This window comes from Rhipicephalus microplus, unplaced genomic scaffold (genome assembly GCF_043290135.1).
Source record: "Rhipicephalus microplus isolate Deutch F79 unplaced genomic scaffold, USDA_Rmic scaffold_67, whole genome shotgun sequence".
Taxonomy (NCBI): Eukaryota; Metazoa; Arthropoda; class Arachnida; order Ixodida; family Ixodidae; genus Rhipicephalus; species Rhipicephalus microplus.
The window spans coordinates 1,047,304-1,066,294 of NW_027464640.1; the positions used below are offsets into that span (position 1 = coordinate 1,047,304).

An 18,991-nucleotide genomic window follows, 5' to 3' on the forward strand; every position below is an offset into this window, starting at 1 on the left:
GAGACAAGAGCCACCTCGTCTCATGTACTTGTTTCTTGCTTGTGCCTTTGTGCTACCTACTTTAACAGCAATAACCTTATGCAGATTCTGGCACCGGAAAGGTATTGCAGACTGAAAGCTTGTCAGCAAGGTGATTGGAAAAACCCTGCTGAAGAAAACACAGTGTTGTTCTGCTCTGTTCGGTGCACAAGTCGAGTGAACTCAAGAAGAGAGAACTGTAAAAAGCAGGGAACTGATAAAAACCACGCACTAAATGAAAAGTAGTGCCAGCTGTGAATAAAGGAAGGTGCCAAATGGCACACTATAGTGACAGTAGTGGTTCGTTAAACTAAAAGTAGAGCTCACATGGTCAGGTGTTCCAGATGCAGCACGTACTGCATGGTATGCAGCTACAATACATGCAGCAATGGTTAGGCATTGGTATAGAAGGCTCTGTAGTGGTGGCTGAAAGTCACTTTTAAAGTTGATACAAACGTATTTTGACAATGGCCAATAGTAAGCAACTTATTTAAAACACCGAAGAGATGACAACACTAATTTACTTTTGGGAGAACACCCAGTGTCTTTATTCATTAATGACAACAGCAGAAGGATATTTTTTTTGTCACATGCTTCTACAGAGTACTAGACACATAGGGACCATGGCCTATTTCCATTGGGCATTAGCTTGTGCAGTCACTACTCAGAAGAGATACAGCAAGACAAATTTCATGTAAAATAGATGAAAAAAATAATAAAAATGACAGACCAGGACTGATATTCACTGAGACAAAGTGTGGAGGAAAAATTGCCTGCATACATACACACTGGTTGGGTGCAAAGAGAAAAATATTGAAGTAACATGTACTGACAAGAGGTTAACTCTATTCATTTTTTATTTAGGCAACATACAGTGTCCATGAAGGCTGAAATACACACACGTGCTCTTAATCATGAAATGCATCACCACAATAAAGAATGACAGTGTATTGGGTAAAATGACGCCAATGTGGTATTTTGCTGTACAAGGCATGTGCGTATTTAACCGAGGGAGGCAGTGAGACAACTAAATCGAAGTGCGAAAACTCGCACGACACAAGTTAAAATTTGAACTGGCTTCGCAGTACAGTGGGACAAGCTACAGTGAAGATTCCCACACAAAATTTGTACCAATGCTTCTCTGCAGTATATTTTATCTCCCTTAACAAGAGCTCGAACATTAAGAGCAAAACAAAGAAAAGTTGCTGGTGGTTACTTACGATGAGCAAATACGATGGAAATCTTCACAGTGCTGCTGTCATTAACACTCTACCCTAAAATGTGTCCTTCACTCTTCATGAACGCACATCTGCCCACGTTAGTACACGAGCGAAAAGTGTCCGTAGACATCTTACGCATGTGTATGCAGCAGCGGTAAATGCGCATTTGATAACAAGCGCCATACAACACACCGTGCTACTGTTGAGATGACATGCACAAGATGGAACCAGAACTAAACAGAACAAGGCACTGCATTAACTGCACTGATGCATGTTGAAGCCCACACTTTGACACTTAATGCCTCGTTAAATACACAGGGATTCAAATTTGTTACAATAAAGCTTAGCACTATGTTCCGCTTATCTTTGGTTCCACCCGTGTACAGAGTGCTTTGTGCGATACAATAAAAATAAACAGACCGTGTCACCTTACCCCTTTATCAAACTTTTAAATGTACACTGACGCACAAGGTGCCAGCATTGAACTTGTTGCGTTTACAGTAATCCACCTGACAAACATGACAAGAGAGACAATAACTAATACGACAGTGATTTCGAAGCTGTAGTGTGATAAAATGCGTGTCTATACAGCTACAGCACTGGTTTTCCCTTTTCATAAAAACGAAACACGTGCACAGCTACAGGTCCGGGCTTGAGTTGGAGCTGCTGTTTCTGCGAGGAGGTGGTGGAGACGGATTCCTTAGCAGGGAACTCATCATGTCAGGCTCAGGGTCTGAGCCGCAATCTTTCTTCATAACCGAAGTCGGAGATGATGGTGAGTACTTCTCTTTGGAGCTGTTAGGTACACTGCTGTTTGCTTCAAGGTTCTCAAAGTCGATGTCAAAATGGATCAGCTGGCTACTGCCGCCAGCAGTCACTTTGGGGACACTCTTAGCAGTGCCACCAAAGCCATGCTCTTCGTCAAGTCCTTCCAGGTTGAAATCAAAATCTATTACTTTCTGTGGTTTGTCCAGTTCTTTTTTAAAGCTTGCCCTCGGAGGTGATGGTGGCTTCCTCAACTCTTCATCAGAGGAGTCGTGCCCTTTGGGTAGCAGATCGTCAAGGTCCCCACTAAATATTGACACGCCGGAAGTGGCTCCACCACTTGGCTTAGCGACAAGCTCTTTGAAAGTGTCCTTAAACAGCGGCTTGGATGCAGGCATGTCGTTAGGAGGCTCAGCCACGTGCCTCGCTGATAGGTCATCCAAAGACTCCTCAAACAGCGCAGAGGTGTCCTTTGACTTTGAAAAATCACTCAGTGATTCGCTAAACATAGCAGAGCCGTTCTTCGATGATGTCTCCCCAAAAAGGTTGGCTAGGTGGTGAGAGGAAGACCGGTCCTTTCTAGAAACGGCTTCCTCCATGTCATCGTCCAAGAAAGATGAAGCTGGCTTTGGCAGCAGGTCTTTCATGGGGTCACTGAAAAGCAGTCCTGGGGGCTTTTGTGCTTTGCCATCATTAAAGAGAGACCCTGCTCCACCTGTCTTGGGGAGCAATTCCTTCAGCTCATCCACGAGGCTGCTGATGCCTTTGCTTGTCTTCTCTTTGAGTGGAACTTTTCCCCTGAGCGGCTTCTTTTCCTTTGAGGACTTGTGCTTCTTCCTCTTCTTGTGATGTTTGTCCCCAGTGGAGCTGTCCTCGCTATCACTCGAGGCGGAGGCTTTCTTGCCATGTCGGTGTCTCTTGGACTCCTTCTTCTTGCGGCCATGCTTGGCTCTTTTGGAGGATGACATGTCGGTTGTGGTCGTACTAGGCTCTTCAGAAGCCCGTCGCTTGCGTGAGCGCGGGTCGTCGCTGCCGTCTGAAGAGGATGAGCGACTGCTAGAGTCGCTTGAAGAGCTCGACTCATCTGAGCTGCTGCTCGATCCACTGCTCTCGTGGCTGGAGCCCTTCTTGAATGCCTTTTTCTTGCCACTTCCCCCGTGCTTCTTCCGTTTGCGATCTTTTCTTCGCTTAGCCACATCTGATGGATGAAACCAATGTAATTTTGCTCTTTCAGCTTAGTTATGTTCTTTTATTAAACAAAACAGAAGTAGAATTGCATATTACTAAAGGTAAAGCATACATGACAGCACAACTGACACCTGGTGACAATAAAAAGGAAAGATAACTCAAGCAAGAACAACACAAATGAACCCGACACACTGGACAGCACATACACACAACATAAATGCTGTAGTGAACTGGACAGTGGCCAGACAACAACAAACTGAAACTAATAATAGCAACCAAAGATATCCTTTCCAATAGGTCCAATTCCAGGAGTGAGAACCTTGCAAAGTGTACGGAACTACAGCTAATTTTGCAGCAGTATGCACTGCATTTTGCAAAAGCTGAAGCTAAACAAATGCTCATGAATGATGCTCTACACTGATGGATAAGTGCAGAAGGTAATTTAGTTACCATATGAGATTACACATTGCCTGTAAACAAGCCTAGTAATACGTTCCTGACCTTATATCTTCAATTCCCAACTGGACTAATAAGTAGCCTGTCCAATAAAAAAAAAGTAGTCAGGATTATTAAATTCTTAAAGTATTAAAAAAACTACTAAATCAGACAGACTGCTAATCTGAGGCCTTGTTAAATGTAAAATGTCACACAATTCACTTAGTCCCTGAACTTGGGCTATTCCTTACAATCTTCACAAAAACACTTCGTGCCTTCAGAGCATAACAGGCAAGCTACAGAGTGGTTTGCACTGCAACGGTATTCATACAAAATAACATGAAATTCTCAATAACCATGATTACACATTGTTTGCATCCCAAAGACTATCTTCCCATGTTTAAGTTATTAAATTTAAGCGTGTTCAATGTGGATGAGACTACTAATACCTGTCTTACAACACTGGCAGTTTTTGTGAAGATATGATAGGACTGAATATTCAGGGCTTGGCACAGTGCAGCTTCAAGTGGTGGTTTTATACCAATCTTTCTATTGTGTATGTGTTATGTGCACTTGGTGCCAGTTGTTTGGAGACTACTAGGTTTGAGGAAACCTTGACTTTCCTGACAATTTGTGACCATATGCAGTTGCACCGCACAGTAAGTATAGTTGGCACATTTTAGAAGAGGTTAAAAATTTAAACTCAAGGATTCTGGCCAACGAATCAGGCTTGTCCAATTTTTTCTTACATGTTTTCATATTTTAGCTTGTGACATTGACTGTACATAACCGAGAGATTTCTCCAATACTATCAGTGAAGGCTCACAATGTTACTGTGCTGCTGGAGATTCGTGAAAGCTTTATAACGCCAACATAACCTCCTCATCATGCTGAAAATTGTGCTGAAGCCAACAACAGTCAATGCTGTAAAGGATATAGGCTGGGCTAATGTTCTGTACCTAGGAAAAAGGACACTAATACTGTTTGTGAGTGATCCACATGCGCAGCTGCTGAACCGAATTTGTCATATTTCTTAAACCACAACCAATATACTAATGACACCTACAACATTGCGTCGTCACATCACCACATGCTGTTTCAGACACAATGCGATCATCAAGTCTCCAAGCTATGCGAAGATTCAGAGTAGAAACAAAGTAATATATTATACTTTTACATTAGTGGCTTTCACAGCACTGTGGTGAGGCTGCCATATTTGCAGACATCCATTATCATCCCTATATTCAGTCTACTTTGTGTCTCCTGCAAGACGAACGCTTTCCCAATGACCCTATTCTGTGCTCGGTGATTCTGTACTGAGCAAGTGTGCTTTTCAATTTTGTCTCTACATCTAAACCTCTGTCTTTTTGAAGCATGTTTCCTAACTTTTGGTATCACATTCATTGCGATGACTGACCACCAGCTGCCTTTTATTCACGCTACATGGCCCACTCAGATCCAGAGTTCTTTTTTAATGTGAGCTAGAATGTTGGCTGTCCCCTGCTTGTTTTCAAGCCTACAGTAATTATCTACTAGCTAACATGGTTTGAAATGTCGCAGCAATAAACCCGAGAACAGTTGTGCGCTCTTTTATGTCACATTCCAATCAGCAAAACTTAAAAACATCAGGAGACAGCAGTAAATCTACTTAGCTGGCTCTAGACAAGTTAGGAGGGCACAAAGTGTTTGATATTTTGAATGCACACCATCCATGCTGTCTCATGCAAAAAAAGAAGTGCAACAAGCAAAATTTCAGAGATATAAAAGACTAATGACTAAATGGCAGCACAAGGGCATCAACTAATTTAAAAATGAAAGCTGTGGCCCAAGTTTCACACACCATTAAAATATAAAATCGAATCACTCGAAATAACCTAGCACCGGTCCCAAGAGCCCCATGTGCAAATATACTATTTTTTAAAATCTTGCTCCATAGCAAGAACAGCTTGACTAGCCCCAACTCTGATATTGGGCCCTGTCATAGATAAAGCTAGCCCAGTCCCTTGTGTGTCTGCAAAGCTGAGTGCTAGAACAAAATGTAGCACAGCCAATTATATGCATAAGGGGAAAATAAAGCACAAGGCTGCGTGAAATGAGAAATGCCAATGTAAGCTCAAGCTCAAACTCTTGTGCCTGACGTTTTTTCTTAAGTTCTGTGCTTCAACATGGACTATTACAGATACTCAGACCAAAAACTTCAACATTTGAAGCCACATTCTTCGTTAGGCACTACAACTGAAGCACATGGTTGACCAATCCATGCATTTTGACCACTCTTCATTGTTAGCTGCATGATGGCAAGCACAATATCATTTAACCTACAAGACTGTGCCAACACTGAAAGCCCAGCTTCACGTGGGCCTTGTTCTATTGTCTGCCATGTGGTGATATGCCCAACAAAATTTGCCTGGTTGCACTTGTGCCTTGCTCTAGGAGAGAGATTGAGGGCTGACCAAACAATGCATAAATACTAAACGCTTTATCCTCAACCTCAACAGCACAATACAACTGCTAATACAACAGCCACCCAGACATATATTGAAATTTGGGCCTCCAGTATACATGCAAATGCATATACACAAGGCAGTGTCCAAGCAATGGTGAAAAAAATTCAAGGCTAGGGGTTACCTTGTGCAAGGAACAAGATCCACAAAGTTTCACATCCAGTCCTGTCAGCAAACACTCTCAGAAAATTTCCAAAAGATCTTGGCATGCTGGACACATCTTTAAGAGTTGTGCACACTGCTCTGAGGTGCCAATTGTCTAAAGAGTGAGCTGCTGATTGTTCGCACCACAACAACCTCTGTAACCTAAGTTGTGGCGTACTTTCGAGGGTGCCGATTCTCCTGCACCTTTAAGGGAAGAAGGAGGAAGCACAAGCTACTCACCAGAATCGGAGCTCTCACTACTGGAACTTCCCTTTTTGCCACCATGCTTGTGCTTTCTTTTCTTGGACTTCTTCTTGTCCTTGCTACGTTTCTTCTTCTCAGCTTTTGCGTCTTGTTTCTTTGCCATCTTGTTTAGTTTCCTGTGCAATTAGCAAGAGACTGCACCTCAGACAAGGCCAGCGAGAAGAAAGAGCAAGTGCCCACACTGACTGTCAGCACAAGAGTGGTGATGCCTATACAGATACATATATAGAAATGGATGGAAGCGTGACGGTGGCCACCAATGAGCACCCTAGTACCACCTATTGGCAAATCACAATAAGCATCTTCAAGTGCCTGCTCCCCAGTGTGCGTAGCACAGCACTGTTGTGAAGCCCTGTATTTTTTCAATGGGTCATAATCAAAACATGCTGACTTTTCCTTCTGTACCACGTCTTTGAGTTGGGTCACTTCGAGGAACGAAAGCAAGCAGCTCGCCCTCGCTGCATAGGCCCAACAAGATAGCTGCTGCACCCATGTGTAGTCAAAAGCAGTATGAGCAATGAAGATGCCTCATCACACAGGTGCTCTCATGAAAAATACGTGTTTATAGTACAATGGCTCTCCCGAGACAGTGATGTCGTGAGCTTATATTAGGCCACGTGCTGTACACGGTTATGAGGGCAATAAAATTTGTGTAGCTGCAGGTGCCGTGTTTCAACAGAGTGGTGCTAGTTTCACATAGTGTAGCAGATTGGTGCATTCAAATGGGTTAACAGGAAGCCGTATGACTTGTATGCTTTGTGACCAGGCAGCAGCCTGTTTCCCAGTCAAGATTTCAAAATTTTCCTCGAATCAGCACTGTGCGCTATTTCATGGTTGTGTGTTTTGGCTGGAATATATTTCTGCAATTTTGTAAAACAGTAACGACCTCGTAATATTTGACGGGTTATGCATACTACAGTTTACTGCTAAGTTAAACTGCCTTCCCGGCAGGCACATGTCAATGAGGTGTGCTCTCGTCTGTGTTTCATTCTTTTTGGATCTTTCTGCCTCTCTTATGATTCCACATGTAAACCCACTTCATCCTAATGTTGAGAGAGCTGGATGCGTAGAATGAAAATTAAGGAGGGTAGGGAGTTATCGGCACTTATTCCCACCTTTTGGTTAAACCAAGTTGATGAAGGCCACGTTAGCGAAGTTTTTGCACAATTTCTGCTTGTCATTTTCCAATCCTCGCAATAAGAAAAAGAAGCACGTGAAGTACACAAGTACGTAGGCATGGCTGTCACGCTGGTTATTAATCACAACTACCACCTATTTATATTCCCAAGCACATTCTTAATTTGGTCATTAGGAGTTTAGAATCTATTTGTATAGCCATTCAGCAAATCGTAGGGCAATAATACAAAAACAAGACCGGTTAAGGTCAGCAGTGCAATGCAATATTGACACTATGCCTCACAGCACATGAAGGGAGCTTAGAATACATACAAGAGCGTATTACCATCTTCGTCTGGGCCCCTGACTGGAGGAAGGTAGCAGAAACTGATAAAGCATGGCTTCCCCAGGTTGCTATCTCAGTCATGTAAATGCCGCAATGTTGTGCACTCGAGTACTTGCGCTGCTATGAATCTTCCTCATTAAACATAGCTCCTGTTCACCAGAGCATATTTTTACAGCTCCTTCCGGCTCCATTTGATCGGATCCTACAGCAGTAACATTCTGGAGTCATTCAATCTCTACCTCTAATATCTGCGTTGATGTCAACTGACTGACTGTAAACAGTGCCGTACCAACTCTTTCGCGAGTGGGGGGGGGGGGGGGGGGCAAGCCTACCTCACTCGTCAGCTGGGATATATATATATATATATATATATATATTGCCTATACGAACTTGTAAGAAAAATCATCACAACAGCAATGTTGGCAAAATTTCACTATGTTGTAACAGAGCCCCGTAACAATTTCATTCTCCCATAAGAACATAATTGAGGGATTACGGTTGTGATGAAAAACTACGTCTTACTTGTTGGTTTCCTCAGCATACAGCCAAGAGTGACCACTGTCAAAAGTGGGGAAGTTCAGCCCTCCAACTTCTCTCAGTGAAAAGTGCGTGCCCCCCTTGCTCCCCCACCACCCCCTTCTGATACGCCTATGCTTCTCACTGTACTCGAGTCCACTGCTTTATTCGTCGCCACTTTGCAAACTACTGTCAACGCTCCTCGTAACCATAAGCGAGGCGTATCACGTTTATCAGAGCCTGGAGCTCTGATATCTTTTTTCGGGCGCTTCCAGTATGGCAAAGCTAAAACATTTTAAAAAATTTGTCACAATCATCGGCTCACAGCAGCTTCTACTGAGCAGTGATGATGTTATTCATTTTTGACGAAAAAAAAAAAACTTTCCCTGAAGCAGCAAATGATCCGATTGGTCCATAGAACGATTTCTCGTTCCCATTCATAACAAAGCAGGCTACAGCACACGACGATTTTGTGCCTTGTACTGTAGCCTGCTTTGCAATGCTACAGCACAAGACCCGAAAACGTCGCATAGGCGGCCCGCATCGCAAAGGGCCTTCTAGAAAAATCGTCACAGCAGAAAAGTTGGATAAATTGCACTATATTAAAACATTTTCTGGCAACATTTTCATTTGCTCGCAACAATATATTTGAGTGACAAGTGTGGTGAGGGAAAAGATCGCCTTACGTGCTGTTTTCCCCAGTGAGCAACCGGCAGTGAAGACCGTCGAAAGTGGGGGACTGAACCCCCCAACTTTTCTCACAAGGGGGCTCGCGCCCCCTTGCCCCCCGATTGATACGCCTATGACTGTACACTGTTTCCATACACAAACTAGAGAATACTACAAGAGTGAGGGCTTCTACCTCCCCTCCCGGTGCTGCAATAACACGGTCTCAAACCAGTTTTCAGCAAATCATGGATGTTGAGAAAGACAAAATAATATGCATATCACAATGGGTCTTACAGCAGGAGTTTTCTCTTCTGCTTCGTGCTGAGAGACTTCAAGAATGCCACCTCAGGGTCATCGCGATCTTCGTCGTCACTTGGTACAAGCAGCTGCCGTGTGAAACGGGAAAAGAAAACAAAGGGCTACTTATGCAAAATGCAGCAGGGAAAAGCTTCTTGTTTGTACAGACACACAGGCAAACAAGTGGTTACTGTTACATAAAAATAAATAGTAAAAAAATAGGTCCCAAACTCTCTACCTGCTTCGATAGAGACTATGGTACCTGTCTCTAAATGATGCGATCAACTGGCAATTGTATAAGGGTCCTTTTTTCATTTTTATAAGCTTCCTTACCCATAATTAGAATTCTTCATTTCATACATACTACATGGTTTTGTTTTTATAATGAAGATGAATGTTCTACAACATCGTGCTGGCTTGTCCCTTTCTACAGAGAAAAGCAGTATTGAAGCTTGAAATCTTGTAACACAGTCTCTCTCTAAAAGACATATCAGCTTTACAAGTCATAATGGTCACTTCCCAAATTTAAGTAGCAACAATTAGTTAATTCATCAACCGAGTTTAGGTATGCCAACAGGTGACCTAATTATAAAGTAAAAGGAGTTCTGTCCTCAGCACCAGCTTTGCCTCAAAAAAGATGAAACTGCTAAACTTACGAGAACATCTGAAGAAACAAGCTATACAAATGATGAAACGTTTCCAAAATGAGCAAATTTCATATATTGGAGAGCTTTTACACACCTGATTTGCTTGGCTCACACTGAAGCCATGTCCCAAGGCACTGGCCTTCATTTGGAGTCCATCATCCCTCATTTGTTTCATCAACTCCAGCGGGTCCATGCTTATGCCACCTAAACAAAGACATCCTGTGATCTTACACAATGAATTTTTGAGAATTCTTGCTTGTATGAAAATTGTAACATCAGTATCTATCTAATGCATGTCAGCATGAATAAGTTGAACGGGAGTGCGGTGGTTCTCCTTACAGTACCGAATTGCCATTTATACAGCAAGCTTGCCCGTAACCCTTTCAGATGCCACCTATTAAAAACTGTTTGTAGATGTGTCAAATCACTACGTTGCTGCAAGACATTCAAAATGCTATTGCGACAAGTATAATAAGATCATTCTCAAATTTAGGGGTGTTATAGCAACTCATTCTAATTAACCTTTAACTGAATATCTTTTTACCCTAATGTTAAAGATGCTTACTCTTTGTATAAATAAAATAAGCTCTCTGGCAAGGAATTTAGTACAAATTTTTTTCTGCTACGTTCGTTTTGAGCACAGAAAAATTCTTCTTTTCCCGTTGCTCACAAGAAGCATCACGTCACACAACTCGTCGAGCGTGGCAGTGCCTTCAGAAAAGTGATCATATGTATCAGTACACTGCAAGATGAGGTTAGAGAAAGAATAGTTTATTATGCATGAGGTTCAATTCATCCAAAGTGTAATATATCTTGCTCTTTCCTAGCATCTACTTGATGCAAGTAGTGACGACGAGTAATGCACACTATTGTGTATATAGCGTCTTAAAGGATAAATACAATTCATAAGGCAAACTTGAAGTAAAAACATTTTCCAGAGAAGAAATCTGCCCAACCTGTGTGGCACATGTGAGGCATAAGCTCCAGCCTAGTCAATCAGTTGTTGGCTTTATTTAAAAAGTAGAGCTGAATGAATGATATGGTGTGACATAGTCCAAAAACACATGATTGGGAAATTCTCTAAAATTAGTTTAGGCAACCTGGAGTTGTTTTACATGCACTATGAAAAATAGTATGCAAGTGTTCTTGTAATCAACTCATGAAGAAATCTGGCGTCTGTGGTCAGAAAATAAATATACCTATACCTTCAGCTTGGACAGACCCCACGCTGAGGTAGCCAGTACATTTACATCACAATATCTATGCTGCACCACTACATACAATGCAGATACAGTCAAACCTCGTTAGTGCGTACCCACTTGAAGCGCACTAACGGTTAAAACGTAGTTGTGTCGAATCCCCGACCGAGTCTCATAGAGACTAATGCATTTGCGGACCGCTTAGGCCATAGTTTTCGGCCTATGCCTTCCGATTAGTGCGTACCAACTGCGTACTGCAATAACATTTTGCTCGACAACATTTTACTGCTCCACTGAACTTGCAGACGCCACAATGTGCCGTGAACGGTTTTCCGTCATGATGATAAGAGTGGAGATCAGCCAATAAGTTATTATGAGTTCCGTGCGATTGCAGAGATGGCGCTGCGAGTAATCATCGGGTAAAAAAACGAAGGCGAGGTGGCGACCACCAAAAAATGCGCCGGTATAATTTATCGCTGGCGAAAAGCCTTATCACAGTAAGCATCCGCGGTTATCTTCTCAGGCACGCGAGGAGATAACCGCGTCACCTTAGGCATACTGCACGCTTTTAGTGGGCGGCTACCTGAACGTGCTGGTGTGCCAATCGCTACCACTTCGTTTTGCAAGACCGTGTTCAAGCGCGCACCGCTTTACAGAAATGCAAGCAGCTCGCTGTCACGGAGTTTAGTGTTGTGAATCGCGGGCACCGAGAAACCTTGCTATATTATGCCAACACGCGCACCGTGAACAATGCTGCACACTTTTATTTAACAACAGCCGAAACGCACCTCTGTCCGCTGCCAGGACTGCTGAGCATCACAAAAAACACGTTGCTTGTGGAAAGCTCTTCGGCGCCGCATTAACCCAACAAACTACTCGCCAAATCTGTGCAGCAAGCGGATCGGCAGTCACGGTGTGTGCAGAGTGAGCGAAGCGCTGCCTAGACATGCAGTAAACGATTTGGCTCTCTGCGACTGTACAGCGTTTAAAAAAAAAAGAAAACTGCGTCAGTTTTTGCTTAGAAGCAGACCGCGGAACAACTGTATCACAAGCAGCCGATTGTGTGCGTTCTGTCAACGCAGGAAGGAAAGTTGTTTCCTTCCTCCATGGTTCTGTCGCTGTACCACGCTGCATATCCCGGATCCCACGGTGGTTTCGAAATGCTCATCGGTGTCTAGATCGCGTGCTATGGGCGGATCTTCGGGAGTCACAAACTTTTCTGTACCTTGGCAAAAAGAAAGAAATGGCTTTGCGGTGGGCACTTTAGGCAATATTTCCCGTGGCACTGCAATTCTACTTGTGTTGGCGGCGATGACGCATGTCAGAGGATGCAAATTTGTAGCTGGTGGTTAATGCGTAGCAAAAATTTGTAGCTGGTGGTTAATGCGTAGTACGTATAGTGCGTAGTTATGCCGCCATTTCCGGCAGGTACGTATTAACGGGATTTCAATGTACTCATAAAATAGCTAGCACACTGAAAATTGTAGCCAGACAATATTATGGAAAAGTCTACAAGTGCATATGCCAAAATTAGTCTTTCGTTTATGTCCTGGCCTGGTTATGTGCCCATCCATGAAAATCCTTTAGTTTAATTTAAAATGCTCATGCAGCGACCAATAGGAAAAGTTTCAACACAGTGTGCGTGCTCCCAGCAATTTCTGTGAACCAAAGTTTAAAAAGAGAACAGGAAGATATAAATGTTATACTGAAAGTGGCAACGAGAAAGCGAGACATTTGCTTGCCGAACAGAAAAAACAAGTTGCAGACCTCAGCGTAAAACTAATGCTTGCCGCATCTTAGTAATGTCCAAAAGGCCTTGGCCTTAAAGCAGTTAAAAAAATTTAAGAGCAAAACATCTTGCAAGCTTACCACGCCATTTTGAAGAATATTAATGAGCACGTGCCAAAATCTTGTTAAACTAAGTGAGTGCAACTTTTAAGCAAAACAAGAATATGTCTTCCACACAGCAGATTGCTTCCTCCTTCCTGAGCTTGAATTCAATGTCTTTTGCCTATGCCAGCAGAACAACACAACATTCTATGCACACAAAGACAATTGTGCCAGCCCATTCAAATAAGGTTTTAATGAAGATAAATTATTTTTAAAGTAGTTAGTGTTCTGCAAATTTTTTTTTATAATTTTCTCATCTGCTCTGTATGAGCTTATGTGAAATCTTGCCCACAGCTGCTTGTAGAAATTCTATACCCAGGCAGACACAAAGCAACCATTGTCTTATGCACGAAGCCTGGTTGAAAAAGCATCATAAAATGAAAAACGATGAACCAAGAAAAAAGGCAGATGCTTTATTAACTCCACTCTTCAGCTTGAACTCATGGAGGAAAGTGATAATAGAAGTGTAATTCAGATGAGTATAAATTTCACCCAGGAATTTATTTTTTCCAGAGTGAGTATGAAATAAATTTTATTTTGCTTGAAATCATAAGTACATTGAAGTTATCATGACAAGCTCAAAAACCTATCTTACATTGCCATGCTAAGTGTTTGTTTAAATCCCTTGGTGCAACACCTGATATTTTTCTTGACATCACAATGTATTAAACGGACACTGAAGAAAAACAGAAAGTTGAGATGTTATGAAATAGGTATGGGCCTTCAAGTCTGCATGCAATTTTTGTACCTATGGTGCAAACAAAAAAATCATAACCAAAGTCCAACTTTCTCTTCCTAAATTTCTTTTGCCTCAAAATGAGCGTCTAAGGGAATGTTGCCAAACATTGTTCTGAGCAAATCAGAGAGCCACGACACATTATCGCGTGTATAAATGGCCACTGCACGGCCATGCAATGAAGACTGCAGTGCATTTCAACGACTTCAGTCAAGGGGAACACGAAATGATCCCTCACGCTCGTGCAGTATGGATGGAATGCGAGGAGGAGGAAATAAATTTATTGAAAATGGCAAGGTTTGGAAGCATGGGCTGCTGTCCCTAAGTGGCAGCCATGAGTCCTTTCGCTCTGGTGGCATCCTCAGCTTGCCGAAGCACTTGTAGTCGCACTTCAGGGTCCGGACGTTAGCACTGCTCCCATTGTTCTCGATTAATGTATTCTCAACTTCGCCCTTCGTCTCTGTCGCAAGCCCACAGTATAGATTAAGGTGTGCCCTTTGCTGACAAAGCCTACTCATATCCGAGTAAACGTGCGGGTAATAGAAAGCGACCGGATACAGGAACGTGTTCATCTGTAAGAGGCACCATACCTATTGCCTGCTGCTTGTCTAGTGAAGTGTGTGGCATTGGGAAGTGGGCCCTTCCTTGTCTGTAATGTTTTGTAATGTCCTCATAACTAACCATGCAGTCTCTGTCCATCCCTGCGCTCCGTGCTGCGCCTGTTTGGCTGGCCAATTCTCGAGCCAGGTCGTGCGCGATTTCGTTCCCGGTAACGAAGGAGTGAGCGGGCGTCCGTATAATATGAACAACCTGCCCATCGCAAAAGTTAGCTAGAATTCTTAGCGCTTCTGGTGTAATTCTGCCCTTAATGTAGTAATTTTTAATAGTGGTTTTAGAGACGCTCATTATGACTTTGGCTTTTGTGGAGGTTAATACTAGCGTTATAGACACCAAAGATTAATTTTTGTTGAGAGAAAATGAAGTGACTGATTGCCGCAAGCTGTTTATCTAAAGGTGTATACAGCCAAACCTTGCAACAACGAAACTGATGGGATGCGCGAAAAATTTCGTTGAAGCGCAAATTTCGTTCTGGCGAAATCTACCCCAGAACACTGTCACATTTGATTACACCCTCCACAAACATGGTTTATTTTCGGAAAAAGACTGTTACCTTCGTCTGCCGCCTTCCTTTGGACATCAGCGCAACGGTTCAACGCTTGCATATGGTCAGCAAGTGCATCGCGGGGTCGTAAACGCAGGGGCCAGTGAAAGTGTGAATGATGTCAAATGCATTCATTTCATGCCGCCTTCCTTTGGACATCAGCGCAACGGTTCAACGCTTGCATATGGTCAGCAAGTGCATCGCGGGGTCGTAAACGCAGGTGCCAGTGAAAGTGTGAATGATGTCAAATGCATCCATTCCATCACCTTCAATAAGTCAATCGCCATTGACGCGGACTTATCGCTCGTGATGAACTGGCTGAAGGTGACGCCGATGCGTGTTGTGCTTCACTTTCATGTCCAATGACGCAGTGTTACGGCGAACCTCTTCAATTATTACCAAGTCAGTTAGTTCATGATGAACAATAACGTCCGTGTCAACTGCAATGTAATTGTCCGTGCTCACATTTGTTGAACGTTTACCATGCCAAGGCCGCCGTGACGCACACGAGTGCACAAGCACAAATGACAGGTTTTGGCTGCTGAAAAGATGCTTTAGTGCTTTTGTTGCGCTGCAACGCTGCAAACGCGTGATCTATAATGAATGAGGATTAGCTATTGTGGCTCCGGCATAGCAAAGCGAGCCTGCACCTTGCCTCAAAGTGGCCAGCCGCATCGCCATCACCACCAAACAATGGTGCTCTCATATGAGCGAGCAATGGGCGCAAACAAAGCAGACTTAATGTTCGAAAGTTTCGTGGTTGATGATATGCTCAAATTATCGTAAGACAAATTTTCAAGTCGCGCTCCAGTGAGCAAAAGTTTTATTGAAGCGTTGAAGCCCCAAAAAATGGTTCGTTGTGGCGAGAACTTTGACGCATTGACTTCTATGTGGCAAGCTGATAGGAAATAAAAAATCCTTCGTTAAAGCGATGTTCATTGTAGCATTGTAGCACTATCCAACTGTATAATCTTGCGCATATATATATATATATATATATATATATATATATATATATATATATATATATACACTGATTATTACCTCTTTATTAATCACGACTAGAGTGCATTTGTGATATCCAATGTCACAAATGTCGATTGCGGTTAACTTGAAGGGGGATCAGCCCCCTCCTTCAGCTTATTGCTATTCTTTCGCTTATTGAGACCTCTGTTCACAACAAGAATGGCACAGCTGCGATTACAACAGCATCAACAATGGAGTACATGGCATTGAAACTATTTACGTTGTTAATTGAGATAAAGTGATAAAATTTGGCATGCACATGCCATTTATTGTTCTCATATCATAACTGAAAACGGTTTTCAGCTATCTAATGCAGTTTTTGAGTTACAACACCTGATAGAATCTCATTGTCATCCCAAAATTAGTTGATTAATTAGACATCAGCTTGTTACAATTCTTGCATAAGGATATTCCCAAGGGCCCATTCTCTGCCGTAATAATATATTTATTTTTCATATTTAAGTAAGCACACAAAAAATTTTCTAAATGTCCTGAGCATATTGTTTTATTAAAACATTTACAAAAAGCCAGTTATAAAAATCTTTGTGATGTGCACACAGATATAGGCAACTTCATGGCATTCACCAATAATTCAGTATTTATGTGCAAGAAACGAAATGGCGACATCTCCATTTGTTGCGAAATGGCACAGAAGAGACCGAAAGAAACTGTTAAAAAAATGAAAGCTAAAAATTTAAAAAAAAATGGAGCTAAAAAAATTGGAGCTGGAAGCTAAGAAAACGAAACTCGGTAGAGAGCTGGCTTTATTTTTCAATGGAGAAATGCAGCTTTGTGGCCATCTTGAGCTCGAATCTGTCCTCCTTACGATGATGCCAATATGTTGGTTCTGTGCCAAGAGAAAGCTGCAGATTTGCATTGTCTGAAGATTAATTGTCGTCATAGATTTCGACAACAGCCAACCCATAAAATGCTTTTTTTCTCAACTTCGACAACTTATTTTGGTTTAATATTTCACCATGATGTAATAAAATATAATCTCAAGATATCAGAAGAAAATAAATTGAAAATTTGAACATTTTGACCAAATTGATAATTTCCGTAGCCACGTCTTCCTTTAAAGCTGTACTTCTCGTTTCTTTTTAGTGTTCCTTCAATTATACAGGACTTACTTACATATACAAGCAGTGAACAAGACTTTCGCATTACTGCAATGAGCAATGTAATGTAAATTCTGCTTCAACAACCGCAGGAATTCTCACTCTAGCCTTCCTGAATTCTCACTCTAGCCTTCCTCCTTCGACATGACCAATTCACTTCAAATCAGCGCAGGAGTTGTCTGCATTCCTACAGCTGCGCGTGTGTGCCCCAGGTTCGAGACTATCTGCGATCTTTCTATTTAAATAAATGCAGAAATGCTGCCATAACTCACTGCTGCACAGGTTTGCATGAACTTATACTCTAGAAATTGTTGGCGGCAAAATATTGTCTTTTCCTTTAAAATTGTCAAATCAAAAGTGGGTTGGTTAAAGGGACTGACAGCCAATTGTTATTAACCTCTGAGGGATTATGCTGTACATGTATGGCATGATTTAACAGGCACTATTGGGCTTATGCCATGCACATGCAGTAGACCCCTGTTACATGAAACCTGAAGGGACCAGAAAAATATGTTTCATTTCAAGGAATTTCGTTCGAGAGATAAGCAGGGGTGTCAAATTCAAGTACAAAACCAATGATTTCAGAGGCAGTTGTTCCACTTCAGCAGCAATTTTGTTTAAAAAAAGTTTTGTTTAATGGGAGTTCACTGTATGCCATTGCCATTATCTCTAAAAAGTGCGCCTTTTTCAATCATTTTCCTTGCTTGAAATGTGCTGTCACTTTAGAAATACATGGAATTTTTTCGATGGCAATGTCTTCCCAATGCGGGGTACCAGCTCTAGCTTGTGCATCCAAGTGAGCATGAGCAGTACAGCTGGTTTCGGTTGTGTCCTTCAGGTTATTATCGCTTCTCACACCTGTAAACTGATAGCTGCCTTATTATTATTCTCCATGCTTGTTACTCTCTCGTTTATTGCTCTACGAGGTGGAAATATGATGAATGATTATAGCGTTTTCACTCATTTTGCTTTTTGGCATCAGGAGACAGGTCATGAACATACTGTGTCGCAATGCCTTCTCCACGTATAGGGAACTGAATGCACGAAAACCACTTCAATCCCTAAATTATAGTGGGGTTTGACATCTCAACACCATGATACGATCATGAGAGATGCCATAGTGGAGAGCTCTGGATATTTCGACCACCTGGTGTTATTGAACCTAAGTCTAAGTACACAAAGATGCACCTAAATCTAAATACACTGGCGTCAAGCATTTTCGCCTCCACTGAAAATGTTGCTACCACAGTCTGGATTTGATCCCATGACTCTCAGATCAGCACTTCAGACTTGAATGCCTAAAGTGACCGTACTCCTTGAAATCAGCATTCCTTTTTTTCTTTAGTTAAGAGAGATCGCATCCCCAGGAGTTGACTGCAAGCCTTAATTCGTATAACAACACTTTGTTGCTATCTCACTCACTGCTTCACTATTATGTGAAACTAATCTTTAAACCAGCAGCTATCGAGACCCCGGAAAGTATGGTTAAGGAAATTTTTTTTAATCACCGGGCCGCAAAGTGAGGGGCACATGCGCAGCATAGTGTAGCAGCTTCACAATGGGCCTTCTGACGCCAGGAACATTAGCGACAGGCTCGCCACTGAGAGATACACATATTAAAACAGAATTACAACTGCTCATACCAGGAGACATACTGTTATTAATGAGATGGCATTTCATGAAAGAACTAATAAAATATTCGAATTGGGGTTCTTAACTTCAGAAGCTCAA

The 18,991-nt window shown here is 42.2% G+C and overlaps 1 protein-coding gene across 1 annotated transcript in view; it reads right to left on the bottom strand.

Annotated features, from left to right (window-relative positions):
• Window positions 1–1,533: 1,533 nt before the first annotated feature.
• The window catches only part of LOC119178170 (uncharacterized), a 41,187-nt gene continuing 23,729 nt past the window's right edge, over window positions 1,534–18,991 (bottom strand). Inside the window, exons 6-9 of the mRNA XM_037429347.2 lie at window positions 10,224–10,333; window positions 9,480–9,571; window positions 6,515–6,654; window positions 1,534–3,201 (exon numbers count right to left, since the gene is read on the bottom strand). Of these exons, the coding sequence (XP_037285244.2) occupies window positions 1,877–3,201; window positions 6,515–6,654; window positions 9,480–9,571; window positions 10,224–10,333 (1,667 nt within the window). The 3' untranslated portion in view covers window positions 1,534–1,876. The remainder of the gene's footprint in view (window positions 3,202–6,514; window positions 6,655–9,479; window positions 9,572–10,223; window positions 10,334–18,991) is intronic.